The sequence below is a fragment of the Asterias rubens genome, unplaced genomic scaffold (genome assembly GCF_902459465.1).
Source record: "Asterias rubens unplaced genomic scaffold, eAstRub1.3, whole genome shotgun sequence".
Classification (NCBI taxonomy): Eukaryota; Metazoa; Echinodermata; class Asteroidea; order Forcipulatida; family Asteriidae; genus Asterias; species Asterias rubens.
This window is the reverse complement of record NW_022985709.1, coordinates 106035-120657: the sequence shown is the minus strand read 5'-3', so window position 1 is coordinate 120657 and position 14623 is coordinate 106035. Positions and strand designations below refer to the sequence as shown.

The 14623-nt window shown below is 38.5% G+C and overlaps 1 protein-coding gene across 2 annotated transcripts; it reads right to left on the bottom strand.

The window, feature by feature from the left end:
• Positions 1-2909: 2909 nt before the first annotated feature.
• Positions 2910-13859, bottom strand: LOC117305969 (ileal sodium/bile acid cotransporter-like). Of its 2 annotated transcripts, none has more exons than XM_033790814.1 (2): positions 13719-13859; positions 2910-4955 (listed from the first exon to the last, which is right to left on the bottom strand). In XM_033790814.1, the coding sequence occupies exon 2, from the start codon at positions 4925-4927 to the stop codon at positions 3230-3232; it is 1698 nt and encodes a 565-aa protein (XP_033646705.1). In that variant the 5' UTR covers positions 4928-4955; positions 13719-13859; the 3' UTR covers positions 2910-3229. The 2 variants fall into 2 exon arrangements, with proteins under 2 accessions (XP_033646705.1, XP_033646707.1); XM_033790816.1 differs by lacking the exon at positions 13719-13859 and adding an exon at positions 11292-11357.
• Between the last annotated feature and the right edge of the window lie 764 nt (positions 13860-14623).

The following is a 14623-nucleotide window of genomic DNA, read 5'->3' as shown; positions in this document are numbered from 1 at the left end:
ATGTGTGAGAGTACATGTAGGGCAGCAATGAAATAAATGTGTGCAAATACAAATAAAAATACAAAATGTGCTTAGCAAATTGTTGTGCTTATATTCTTTACGAAATTGGGCACAAGTCACGCATGTAACACGTTTGCATGGTATTCAGCATACAACAATAAATTTCAGTTTGCATATTAACATTGGAAATAACGATAAGCCTCTATTTGAAAGCGATTTAAACTCATAGATTGTTTTTAAACCAGCCACCATTCAAACAACAAGGTTTACATTAAAGGGAAGGTACACGTTTGGTAATTACTCAAAACAAATAAATATTAACTTAAAAACTGACTTGGTTACGAGCATTGGAGAAGTGTTGATAAATATAAAACATTATGGGAAACGACTCCCTCTGAAGTAACGTAGTTTTTGAGAAAGAGGTAATTTCTCACTAAAATAATAAAAGACTTCTAGCTAGAAGTATTTTATTCTTATGTGAAAGCACACAAATTCGTCCAACAAGGGTGTTTTTTTCTTTCATCATTTTCTCGCAACTTCGATGGCCAATTGAGCAAAAATTTTCACAGGCTTGCTATGTTATGGTTATGATGGCATACACCAAGTGAGAGGTCTGGTCTTTGACAATTACCAAACGTGTACCCTCCCTTTAAAATGGCAACAATTTGTAAAATATTTTTACCAAAACCCAATTCTATACAACCTACATTTTGTAAACCTAAATGTAACTCCTGTTTCATTCAAATATAGTGACCAACTACCTCTCAGTGTTTCAGCGATCAGGGAAAGATACTTCTAAAGAGTTCACGGAAACAGTTTTAAATAAATCAAATGGCATATCAAGGCTTCCGTACCATACAGCTAAACAACTTCATGCATTGCCCTGAAACTTATTTTCGAGGAAACGAGGTGATTTTGGGGGATCGCATTTCGCTTTCTTGTTTGTATGGACTTAGTTTTACCTTGTTTTCCTTAAAGGCACTTACTAGTAACATATCTCACATGGTGTTTCCCAACATATGCATAAAATAAAAATTCTGTGACAATTTGGACTCAATGGTCATCGAAGTTGCAAAGGAAAGTGACAGAAAACATCCTTGTTCCACAAAATGTGTGCTTTCAGATACCTAAATAAAAGGCTTCAGCTGAAGTCTTTAATTCTGTGGGTGAAAAATTACCTCTTTCTAAAAAACTATACGTTACTTCAGAGGGAGCCATTTCTCACAATGCTGTATGCTATCAATAGATCTCCATTGCTTAGTACCAAGTAAGTTTTAAATGCTAACAGTTATTTTGAGTAATTACCAATACTGTCCAGTGCCTTTAAGTTGCCCCTTTAGAGGCTCTGTAGACGGGCTCATCTCAGTGCACAAAAAATGTATCGTGTAATGTGAAGCGCGTGATGGCATTTCAAATAGCCAGCCGGATACAAAACGTAAACCAACTCGACAAGGCCATAAGCCACAAACTCTTTAATGCTTTAAGCCACCTTGCGTTGGTCTTGTGTCTCATGTAATGTGAACTTGGACCCCACATGTGCGTAAATTGACTGACTTTGGAAAATGAGCAAAAAGCTATAGGTTAAATGTTAAAGGTACTGGACACAATTGGTAAATACTAGAAAATATTGTTATTATAAAAACTTACTTTGGTAAAACGAGCAACGGATAGCTATGAATAAACTTCATTGTTTTTGAAGTTTACTTAAACTTTACGCCCATAAATTAACGGTGTAGCATGGAAGACGTTAGTAAGGAAGACTTCTAAAATAGCTAATGTGGCGCACACACTGTGTGCGTTTTATAAGCAGTGGCGACGTTCGGGTTAAACTGGAAAACAATTGCCCTTTTTTGCAGCACGAGCCGCCCGTACCTTTACCATCTACTGGTTGGCAATTTGTTTCTTTCGGGAAGAACAATTTTAGTTAACCCTTGTAATACAATGCTGTGGAAGCTTTGGTTTTCAAATGAACACCTATGTCTGCCCTTGTACAAAATTAGTTTCCAATTGTTTTATTTATTGTTAAGTACAGTGTACAAAATCCACTACGCCAAACCAAGCCATGGAAGCGGGGGTTTCTGGCACCGAAAAGTACTTTTTAAGTAAACAAAAAAAATATCCATTAAGTTAGGAAGAGTTTTCATTTTAACGGAACAAATGTATTTCAGATAAAATAGCCCAAAAGAAGCCATTTTTGTTCACATGCTTGTGGTAATAAAAGGCACAGGACACTATTGGAAATTACTCAAAATAATTCTTATAGCCTAAAAATAATAACTTGGTAACGAGCAATGGAGAGCTGTTGATAGTACAACACATTGTGAGAAACGGCTCCCTCTGAAGTAATTTCTCACTAAAATACTTGAATTTAATTCGAGACCTCAGATGAGGTCTCGAAGTTGAGCATCTGTGCGACAAGGGTGATTTTCTCCCATTATTCTCTCGCAACTTCGACGACCAATTGAGTCAAACTTTCAAAATGTTTTTTATTTCATGCATTTGCAACTACCAAAGGTGTCCAGTGGATTTAAATCCCACAAATTTAAAGGCAGTGGACACTATTGGTAATTGTCAAAGACTAGTCTTCACAGTTGGTTTATCTCAACATATGCATACAATAACAAACCTGTGAACATTTGAGCTCAATCGGTCATCGAACATGCGAGATAATAATGAAAGAAAAAATACCCTTGTCACACGAAGTTGTGTGCGTTTAGATACTTGATTTCGAGACCTCAAGTTCTAAACTTGAGGTCTCGAAATCAAATTCGTGGACAATTACTTCTTTCACGAAAACTATGGCACTTCAGAGGGAGCCATTTCTGACAATGTTTTATACCATCAACCTCTCCCTATTACTCGTCACAAAGAAAGGTTTTACGCTGATAATTATTTTGAGTAATTACCAATAGTGTCCACTGCCTTTAAGGGCCTTTGTCACATGAGGCAACTAGGAGGCAACCAACTGCAATACATGTTACGGGTTTTCTAGGCAGCACATGGGTTATATTTTGTAAACATTGTCTTGCAGATCACATGGAGGGGGGAATTGAACACTGAAATGTGTTCAATATACCACATATACCACATGATGCACTGGTTGTGCCTGTACAATTGTACTAATTACTGTTATCCATCACCGTAATTAAAATAAACTCTTTGGTATTGTCATAATAATAAGCAAGAATAAAAGAAACTTGTATTTGCTATTTTTGACCTACTCGTCTCCCTACATCCATTCGTTCCGATCTGCCGTATAGCCGTCGTTCACACACCCATTAGGCCCGTCATCTTTCCGATAGTGCGGCCTGTCCGGTACCTCCACTGGGTACAGAGATGTCTCCCTCATCTCTTCATGTTCATACCCGTCCGCCTCTCCTAGACCGTACACCTCCCCGTCCGAATTGCCGAAGCCCACCGGCGCGCCTAGTGCCAACGGACGGCCGGACTTCTCGGGAACTCCCCGTGGCGAACACCGGCCGTTTGCAAAGCCGTCACCGGGGATAGCGTACTGCAAGCCCGGCGGCTCTCCGAGCTGCACCATCTCATTCGGATGTAGACTTGTCTCGGCACACTCCGTCTGATTATTGTCAGCGCCCTCTATGTCGTAAGACGTTGAGTCTGATCCTTTCTTCATCTTACCTTTGATGAAGAGACCTATGTAATACAGTGCAGCCACTGTGAGACCTTCGAACCCCGTCACCATTGCGATGAGTAAGGGAATGATCGCCACGATGTCCGATTCTGGGTCCTTGTAGTAAAGTTTGGCCACCGAGACCGCCAGCAAAGTGTTCTGGCACCCGGTCTCTATTGCGACTGTTATTGAAAATGTGTAGTTGAAATTTGCGATTCTTGCGATTGAGATACCGAGAAAGGCCCCCAGGGCCGGCATGAGGGCTGAGGTAGTCCACACCTTCCAGTCACCGTAGAAGATGTAGTATTGAGAAGGTATGAAGAGAACAACACCAAGAATCATCAGGACGAGCGTGAAGGGTTTGACGAGTTTAAGACATATTTCTCGAGCTTTCTTGAAGCGATGGAAGAACGGTACCCCGATTAAGAGGGGCATAACCAGCCCACAGAGTTGGATAAGAAGACTCTGGAATGGCGTCTCCAGATTGCTGTTTCCATCCACGAACGGTCTGGCGTAGATGTGGAGGTTCAGGGGCATCATACCCACCGCCAAGAACGTGGAGAAAGTGGTCATGGTCAAGCTGAGGACGATGTCGCAGTCCAGGAGCAAGACCTCGATGTTGCTGAAAAATCCCCCGGGGCAGGTCCCTACTAGGACCAGGCCAACGGCCAGAGCGCCGGTCAAGTTGAACGCTTTCGCCACTCCGAAAGCTAGAGGCGGCATGAGGACGAACTGACACACCATCCCCATGATGACTCCCCAGGGCGGTTTGATTTTATCCAGCAAAACCCTGGGCTCGACTTTGGCCGCCATGATCACGTACGAGATCACCAGCCAGACGGTCAAAATAACAGTGGCTATGATGCCCAGTGTCTGAAACGGAGGATGGACGCTTACTTCCACCGCACCAATCGGCGTAAAAGCGTCGTCGATGTTGAACATCTCGAGATAACTCTCCCCAATGTATTCTCCAGTAAAATTTACGGTCACGTAAATTGGAAAGGACGTATTTTCCGTGACCGTGACCGTGATTGGTTCCGTGGGTTTGAATATCCTCCTGTCGGCACTTCTAAATTCAAAAGTGCCTTCATCTGATGTGTTGACCATAAGCTGCCACGTTGAGGTCTCCCGGAAAACCAGCTTCACCGAGGAGCCATTGTTACCGATTTCGAAGCTTGTGTTATCACCGTTTGCGGCCGTGTAGTTGTCATGAAGGGTGTTCTTTAAGGCCCATGAACCCCTCACCAGTAGTATGCCAAATAAGATGAGCAATACAACAGCACTTGCGGCCATCTTCAATGTCGTAGTCGGTTCGTTAAATCTGTGATAGAACACACAAGTATTAGACACGCTATTATAACATCTCTGACAGAAAAGGAAACTATAGTAACTACCCAGTGTGTACAATGTTCAGTCTTAATAAAGACAGCCAAAAAAAGTAACTAGGCTGTTATAAAAGCAGCTATATTTTAAATTTGTTACTCATAATCTAAAAGTGAAAATATCAGAAGACGGACAATTTTTTACGGTGATTTTGATACCTTGTGTCTTACAGTCGGTTGAGTATTGTTGTCGCGGTAAGTGCTTATGTGAGAAGTGCCCATCAGTAACTCCTATTGACATGATTGATCTCTCCTCTGATTCAGCGTGAAGCTAGTAGCGGGAGTTTTGAAAAGCTGTTCTTGTCAATAGGAATTACAGCAACAATGGAAATCGGCACTTTTCACTTGTAAGCACTTACCGCGACAACAATACTCGATTGATTGTAACACACAAGGTGTCAAAATCACCGTAATTAAATCGTCCGTCTCCTGGTATTTCAATTTTTAGAATATGAGTAACAATTTTAAAACATAGATGCTTTTACCATGGATTTATTCCTCCATGCTTTTACAACAACCGAGTAACTTGTTTTTGCTGTCTTTGTTTTGCTACGTAGACTTCTTTGGTGAAAACGTTCCTTGGTATTAAACTTGCACAAAACAGTGGATCCTTGGTCTATAGACCTTTCTTTTGCAACGTCACAGCCCGAGTTTTTGCCAACCCAGATTGGAAAACTATGGAAAGCCCGTATATGCAAATTAAAAAAAAATCGCTATTTTTGGTAACAATGTAGCAAAATATGTCGATTTTGTTTAAAAACAAAACAAATAATTACGAGAGGTATTTTATTTAGTTGAAAGTTTGCAGAAAATGCTGAATTTGGTTAAAACATCTGTTTTTACGATTGAGTGTTTTACTAACATTCGGCCGACCATGCCAACCAAGGCGGTTTGTTTACCAACAAAAGAAAGGTCTATTTTATGCAAACTATGGATGCACATGAGTGCCACGTGACAGTTGTATAATCACGAGGTGGATAGAACTTGGATTGTGAACAGATTATCATGCACCATGTGAAAAAAATGAATATATGAATTCATCGAATTCACCTATACTCGTTTGGGTATTTTCCCTCAATAAAGCAGAGCTTGGACACCATGAACTCGTCTCTGTACACGTACCTCTACACCCATTAAAGACACTGCCATCGATTTCATCAAACTCTTCCTAACTTAGGACTGAGGATGAGTTAAGTTCCGTAACCATTTACAATGCATTGAACTCATCCTAAGTTATAGGACGAGTTACTTGTCCTAACTCGAGATAGGATTAATCATTCGTGAAGACGGCTACTTGACAACTTTGGAAACATTGTCAACGACCAGTATTCTCACTTGTTGTAGCCCATTATATCATAACATAACAAACCTGTGTGAAATTGTTGGCTCAATAATGGTCAACAAAGTTGCAAGAGAGACGAATGAGAGAAAAACCAACATTGCTGTACAAATTTGTGTACTTTCAGATGTATAATACATACAGAGTGTGTCTGTGACATTTTACGTTTCTCCTAAAGAAAAATGGTTCCCAACATAGTATCGCTTTGAAGAAAGCTAAGCCTGCTTTGACAGCCGAATAGTGTATAACGGTAGCTTCTTTTAGATGCTTGATTTCGAGACCTCAAATTCTAAATCTGAGGTCTCGATATCAAATTCATGAAAAATTACTTCTTTCTCGAAAACTACGTCACTTCAGAGGGAGCTGTTTCTCGCAATGTTTTATATAATATCAGCCTCTCCCCATTACCCATAATCAAGAAAGGTTTTATGATAATAATTATTTTGAGTGTTTACCAGTAATGTCCACTGCCTTTAACTAGCTCGGTTGCTCAAATTCTCTTGAGCCGTTTTTCTTCGTTGTCACTAAAAACGTAAACATATTTGTATTTGTTTGTTGTTTGTTTCTGTCAAGGTTGAGAAGATGAACAATTAAAAAAAGCTACTTAACTCGGTTGCTCAACTTCTCTCGATCCAATTTTCGTCGTTGTCACTAAAAACGTGAATTGTTTGTGTTTTACAGTTTGGTTGTTTGTTATGAACTTGATGATGGCAATAAATGTGTTTGTCCTCCTACCTTGATGTCACATGGTCTTCACAATCAATTAAACATGTCGTGTTTATCTATCTGTACAAGGACGTCTATAGGAATGTTAAATTTTACGTAAATTGTGTTATCTGTGTTACAGATGCGACCTTTAGTCTGGCGCCAATTTGAATACGCCATTGTCTCGTTAGTACTGTAAAGCCTTGCCCCATTTTTTGCCAGTCAATTAAAGGGACGATTAAGGCGTTTGGTAATCATTCCCAATATTAATAATACAAAAACTATAATAATAGTGGCTTCTTATACAGCGCGTATATCCGTAACTCAGTGACGCTCTAGACGCTTTAACATACAGTTTTCCCCTGCAAGGATGTGGGACTACGTTTGTATTATGGTAATGCAAACTTTTGGTACAGTAGTTTTGGGTAGTATAAAGCATTTTCAGAATAGTTTCGCCTCGATCTAATGTGGGTATGGAAACAACTTGAATGTTTTATACCCAGAACTTAAGTCTGAGAAACGTCATATACGTTTCTCAGATGGTGTTTTCTTATTACGGAGTAAACTTAAAGGGAAGATTCACGATTGGTAATTGTCAAATACCAGTCTTCTCACTTGGTGTATCCCAACATAAGCATAAAATAATAAGCCTGTGAAAATTTGAGCTGAATTGGTCATCGAAGTTGCGAGGAAATGATTAGAGAAAAAACACCCTTGTTGGACGAATTTGTGTGCTTTCAGATAGGAATAAAAGACTTCTTGCTAGAAAACTTCTATTATTTTAGTGGGAAATTACCTCTTTTCCAAAAACTATGGTTTTTCAAGAGGGAGCCGTTTCTTACAATGTGTTAAACCATCAACAGCTCTCCAATGCTTGTTACCAAGTCAGTTTTTAAGTTAATATTTGTTTTGAGTTATTACCAATCGTGTACCTCCCTTTAAACGCTATTACTTGAAATTAAATTTTCACAAGTTATGTAGGATGAAAAAAACAAAGGTATGCATGTCATTTAATATGTATTTATAGCCATATAATATCTACATGATCGTGATCATTTGTTATGGTACAGTTTTTGTGCACATACGCCTAAATTCTAAATCTGATTCTGTCATTTTAGGATTACTTAAAGGAACACCTTGCCTTGGATCGGACGAGTTGGTCTATAAAAAGCATTTGTAACCATTTGTTATGAAAATGCATAGGGTTAGAAAAATGTTGTAAAAGTACAATACAATAATCCACACAAGTTTGCCGCGAAACTGCGTGGTTTTCCTTTAACTTTGCAAACTAAGACGGTCGGCCATTTATTTGAATCCCATAATTGGCCGACCATGTTTGTCGACGAGGAAAAAGGAAAACCAGTCAATTTTGAGGTATATTTGTGTAGATCATTGTATTCTACTTTTACAACATCTTTTTAACCATATGCATTTTATAACAAACGGTTACAAACGCCTTTCAAAGACCAACTCGACCGATACAAGGCAACGTGTTCCTATAATGTTATAAACGCCATTCCAATGTATAAGGTTTTATCATATCCGTTCAATTTGCTTTTTTAACGTTCATTTGACTTGTATTTTACGATGTAGAGAGTGGAACTTAATTTAATTTAATTTTTAATGGAACCTTTTCGTGTATAGGTTTCATCGTGTAAAAATTATTTGACCTTGTTTCTCAGAATTATGAGGTATAAACCTTTTAAAGATTTGCAGGGTAATATTTCTATGAAAAATAAGTGCTGACGGTTTTGACGAATAAGCTACATGTAAATATAATCAGTGGTTGGCTAAAATGTTGAACTGTTTTGTATAATTTTCTTTGCAATCCAAGATGTGATACTCAAAGGTAAATGTGACATTCTTTAACTTTTTACCTCTGACTTTGGTTTTGAAGACTCTGAGTAATAAAACTCCCACATCGAATCAGGCAGTTATTAAAAATGGCGCCCGATGTCGCACTCCAAAAACTATAGGGTGTTAAATGTACACCTTCGGTGTTGTCACGTATAGATACTCACGATATGTTCAAAATTACCATCACATGGTGTTTAACAAACTGGTGTATTTGTGTTGTCAGAATTAAGTACTATTTTAACACTGCAATGGCACACTTCAAAAACCAGTGTGTTCAAATTGACACCTAGATACCCATGGAGAGGTTCAACATTAAAGGAACACGTTGCCTTGGATCGGTCGAGTTGGTCTTTGGAAAGCGTTTGTAACCGTTTGTTATAGAATGCAAATGATTAGAAATATATTTTAAAAATAGAATATAATGATCCACACAAGTATCACTAAAAATTGCGTGGTTTGCCTTTTACCTCGTCGACAAACACGGTCGGCCATTTATGGGAGTCAAATTGTTGACTTCTATAATAGGCCGATTGTGTTAGTTCGCAAAGTAAAAGGAAAACCACGCAATTTTGAGGCAAAATGTGTGTGGATCATTGTATTCTACTTTTAAAACATCTTTCTAACCATATGCATTTCATAACAAACGGTTACAAACGCTTTTCAAAGACCAACTCGACCGATCCAAGGCAACGTGTTCCTTTAACATCACAATGGTGCTAGATTGTATTTATTTTTTATCAAAACATCAGTTTGTGTTCATTTGGAGAGACTTTGTGCAAATAATCATTATGAAATGAGAACCAGTTTTGGCAATCCCTTTTCAAAACGGATTGTATAAAAGGGAAAATGTTATTTCGACAGGCTTCGTATATGTAACTTTTCATATTGAAACCCTATGATTGTTTTCCATTGCTCATTATTATTGTTATGAAACCACGCTTGCCTCAGAAGTGAACTCATAATCACTATACAGCTCGGAAGCGTGAGGAAACCTGTAAACAAGGATGCTCGCTATATGAGAACCAGAAACATAGGGGTTAACCCATTCTCTTTAAAGGCAGTGGTCATAAAACCTTACTTGATTATGAGTAATGGGGAGAGGTTGATGGTATAAAACATTGTGAGAAACAGCTCCCTCTGAAGTGATGTAGTTTCAGAGAAAGAAGTTATTTTCCACGAATTTGATTTCGAGACCTCAGATTTAGAATTTGAGGTCTCGAAATCAAGCATCTGAAAGCATACAACTTCGTGTGACACGGGTCACGGGTGTTTTTTCTTCTTCCATTATTATCTCGCAACTTGGATGACCGATTGAGCTCAAATTTTCACAGGTTTATTATTTTATGCATAGGTTGAGATACACCAACTGTGAAGGCTAGACTTTGACAATTACCAATAGTGTCCACTGCCTTTAAAAAAATGGGTGTTCTTTCAGATGCATAATAAAAGGCTTCAGCTGAAGTATTTTATTATTTGAGCGAGAGATTACCTCTTTCTCAAAAAACTACGTTACTTCAGAGTGAGCCCTATGAATGTTTTCCATTTATACTTCAAAATTCGTATTCTATTTTTTAGAGTAATAAACTTGTCCAGTGCCTTATTGCAGCTCGCCATCCTGTGGTAACCTTTTAACATAGGTGATTTCCCGGTGAATCAGAAACACCATGTTCTGTATGCACATACAACATTAGTATGTTTATGGAATCTGACAACACATGTAGACCACATTTTTTGTTGCGGTTAATTTCATTAAGGTAACTGGTCTATGTTATATATGTTAATCTGTGTGTTGTGCCAAAGAAAACACGAGGACAAGGTATACAAAATATTTAGAGACCAATTCGAAGTGAATTTTCGTTCAAAGCTAACTTGCATAACTATGAACATAAACACACCAACAGATTAAAAAAATTTAAACAATATTCAGTTTGGTTTTACCCATATTCACCGATTATTGTGTCAACACTGTATACTAACTCAGTACTTTCCTGAGTTATGTCAAATAAATCAGAGGCATATGAGCTCGGTTGAGATATATACAGTGCTAATAACACACATCTGTGTATTATGGCTACAAACCAAAATTTTAAAAATCGTTATCCCAATAAAATTCATGTCTATTAAATTGTAAACAACATATCAGGCCGCCCAATAACATTTCAAAAACTCCACATCAAAATATTGCTTCGTTAACGTAGAAAATCATCATTGCCAAATGGTATTTCATAACATAAAGTATAGGCCTGTTGGCCTATTCTACATCATCCCATGCATGCATTTCACATCGCAGCACGCAGCATCAAAAACGCGCTGTTGTTACAAAGTGCTCGGCACACATATTATTTTTTTCAAATCAGATAATGTAATTACTTACGTGCATTCATTGGAAATATCCAGGTGTTTCACTGTGGCCAGAAATATTTTGAATGCATGTGTTATTATTGTTCCGTGGTTATACGTATCACTCTAAAAGGTTGGTAAGGATCAGTCGCGACCGATACAATGTCGTCCCGTCTGTCGGGGGTGGAGCTAGGCCGCCGGACGGGTCACGTTACCCGGTATTATTTAACAAAGAAAAAAATGACTGTTTTTTAGCACATGCTATCATTAATACAGTTTCTGGGTACAGGTGCCCATGAAGGCCAAAGTTCATTACCACAGATTATTTTAAGAGGAGCGTGGGTGTGTGAGTGTGCTGTGTTTTTATTGTTATACCGTGCCAATAGACTTAGGGTAGCCTTCGATCCCTTTAAAGGCCCTGGACACTACTGGGAATTTACATACAAATATTATAAGCGTAACTCGTTCGTGAGCAATGGAGAGATGTTGGTGGATAACAAATTGTGATAAACGGATCCCTTTGAAGTAACATAATTTTTGAGGAAGAGGTAATTTCTCGCTCAAATTATAAAAGACTTCAGCTGAAGCCATGTATTATGCATCTGAAAGCACACACACAAGTTGTGCAACAAGGGTGTTTTTTCTTTCACAATTCTCTTGCAGTTTTGAACGACCAAATGAGCCTTAATTTTCACAGGTTTGTTAATAAATGCATATGTTGGGATACATCAAGTGATAATACTGGTCTTTGACAGTTACCAAACGTGTCCAGTGTCTTAAAATCTAAGTCATTTCGAAATTAGTGTTGCGTCAGCGGGTGATCACTAGGGGTTAATTAGTCAGCATTGATTGGTCTGTTATTGCGGGCGCGATCGTTAATTGGTAGACTTCCTTTCTTTCGATTTCATTCAAGGTTGAATGGCTTTCTGTTTATTAATGTCAAGTGGCTCTCCCGAGTCGGAATGTTTCTGAGTGCGGCACTGACGTAAATTAAATAAAAATATTTCGTCTGTATAAATACCAAAGAGTAATTAGAATGGATATAATAAATTTATTTAAATGTTGCCATGATTATAACAAATGTAATTCTTGAAAATAAAGGTAAACTATAACTACACTATAACTGCTTAAGCAACAACAAGCATAGCTGAGCACAACAAAGTGTGCTAACAGGAACATGCTGACCAACTTAACTACCAAGTCACAAACCCATATTATCCAGTTCATTTCTGCTCAGCAGACAAATATTGGTTGAAAGCAATATTTTCTGCTCTATGAAATTGAGCCATTAGAAAAGTGGTACCCCCGTACTACAGAAAAAAAATCGCAATCAGGAACTTACTTAATAGAAATGGCAATTAAAAAAAAAATGTCCCCGATTTTGTTTAAGCATTCCTATTTTGAATCGATTTAGAAGAATAAACATTTCCCTTTGTAGAAAGCACTATCGACACACTAGGCAATATTTTGATTGCGTCCCGGATGCACTTGGTCCTCTCGTGTATCGTTGTGAATGAATGGATGAGTAGGTCAATAAGAACTGGATAGGATCCGGTATGGTTCTAAAGACTCGAAACTGTATACATTGTTAAAGGCACTGGGCACTATTAGTACGTGCTCAAAATAGTTAATAGGCATCATACAAAGATTCTTGGTAACGAGCAACGAGCTGTTGATTGTGAAACGGCTCCCTCTGAGTGACGTAATAACAAATTAATAATAACAAATTCTTATACAGCGCATTTCACAATAAACCGTATCAATGCGCTTTACATTAGTCCCCTGGTCATAGGGCCAATAAACATCCCTTTAATCTTTCTCAGCTCCCATTAGGGAGTATACAGCCCCGTGCTTCCGTGGCGCTCCGAAAGCTTTTCATTTACAATATCAACCTCTACCCTTGCAGGTACCCATTTATACCCCTGGGTGAAGAGAAGCAATTATAGTAAAGTATCTTGCTCAAGGACACAAGTGTCACGACCGGGATTCGAACCCACGGACGTAGAAAGATAACATCAATTTGTCTCAATCAAATAATAATAGACTTCAGCTGAAGCCTTTTATTATGCATCTAAAGGCACACAAAGTAATGCAAAAAGAGTGTTTTTTTTATATTATTATTCTCTTGCAAATTCGATGACCAACTTTCCACATTGTTATTTTATGAGGATACACCAATATTGAGAACACGGGTCTTTAGTAATTGCCAAACGTATCTAGTAACTTTGAAGTAATCTTAAAAATGAGATTAATGGTGTTGAAATACTGTAATTGCCGCCAACTTCCCTTTATCATCAAACTTTATCTACATCAAAATAATCACAGCTGGGTTTTGACAAACAAATACAAAATGCACCACCTCGTTAGCCAAGTTTGTTGTGGGTGTTCCTCTGTTATCAACCACAAAACCGTGCATTTTTTTTCTTTGAGAAATGTAAATTACAGCACAGGCCAAACTTACCAATCTCAGGACACCTTGACACTGACGACACTTTAGTACTGGTCAGCGATTCTCACCCGGGTTTCGGAACTCGATTGTTCGGATAAATCCTTTCTCATTGGAGCCATTATGTAAAAAGAAAAATGAAAAAAAAGGACAACAAAATAGTATTAATTTCACACTGCAGCACGTTTTGCGCTACACGTGAGTCTGATTGCTGTAGGGCCTACCCGCGTGTCAGGCTGTGTTATATGATGACGTCAGTGCTGAGTCATAATTTGTTGCAGACCTATTTATTATTTCTTCCTCCATGTGAGTGAACTAAGATAGCTGTGGTTTATACGTCATGAACCATTGGTTATATGTCACTTCTAGTCTCCGCAACTGATGACTTGACGTTCGCATAACCTGGCTGCGCCCTACATCGTGTGAATTTTTTTGTTTGGGGGGGGGGGGTTCAGCGTTAAAGAGCGAGTCACTATATCATTGTACAAAGACACTTTGTTTGGGGCTACATTAAGGTCGGGCTACATTAGGGCTTGGGCAACATTTAGGTACCGCACACCCGTTGTAACTTTTTTTTCTTTTTTTCGTGCACAAAAATCCCGTAGGGAGACTTGATTTTCTCTCTGCATAAAAATCCCGTAGGGAGGCTTGTTGGGTAAGTTTCTGAGCACAGCCGCCCACTTGTCATTTTCGGTATCAAGAAGTATGGAAGCCGCCCTAAAACTTTGAAATTCGGATGCAGTGAAAGCGGCCCCGAAACCCGTGTTTAAATAGCACAGGTTGATAACAACTGATTCGATTACTAGATTTAATCGTAAATGGAGTTCCTCTATTTTCAAAATTATTAATAAATCATAATCAACTCAAAATATGTTGAGGCCTCCGAAAAAATCCCCCCGTGCACACAAAATAAAAAAGCA

Bases quoted from the DNA above. Each gene is read 5' to 3' on its own strand.
- LOC117305969 (XM_033790814.1), bottom strand. From the start codon at position 4,927: ATGGCCGCAAGTGCTGTTGTATTGCTCATCTTATTTGGCATACTACTG.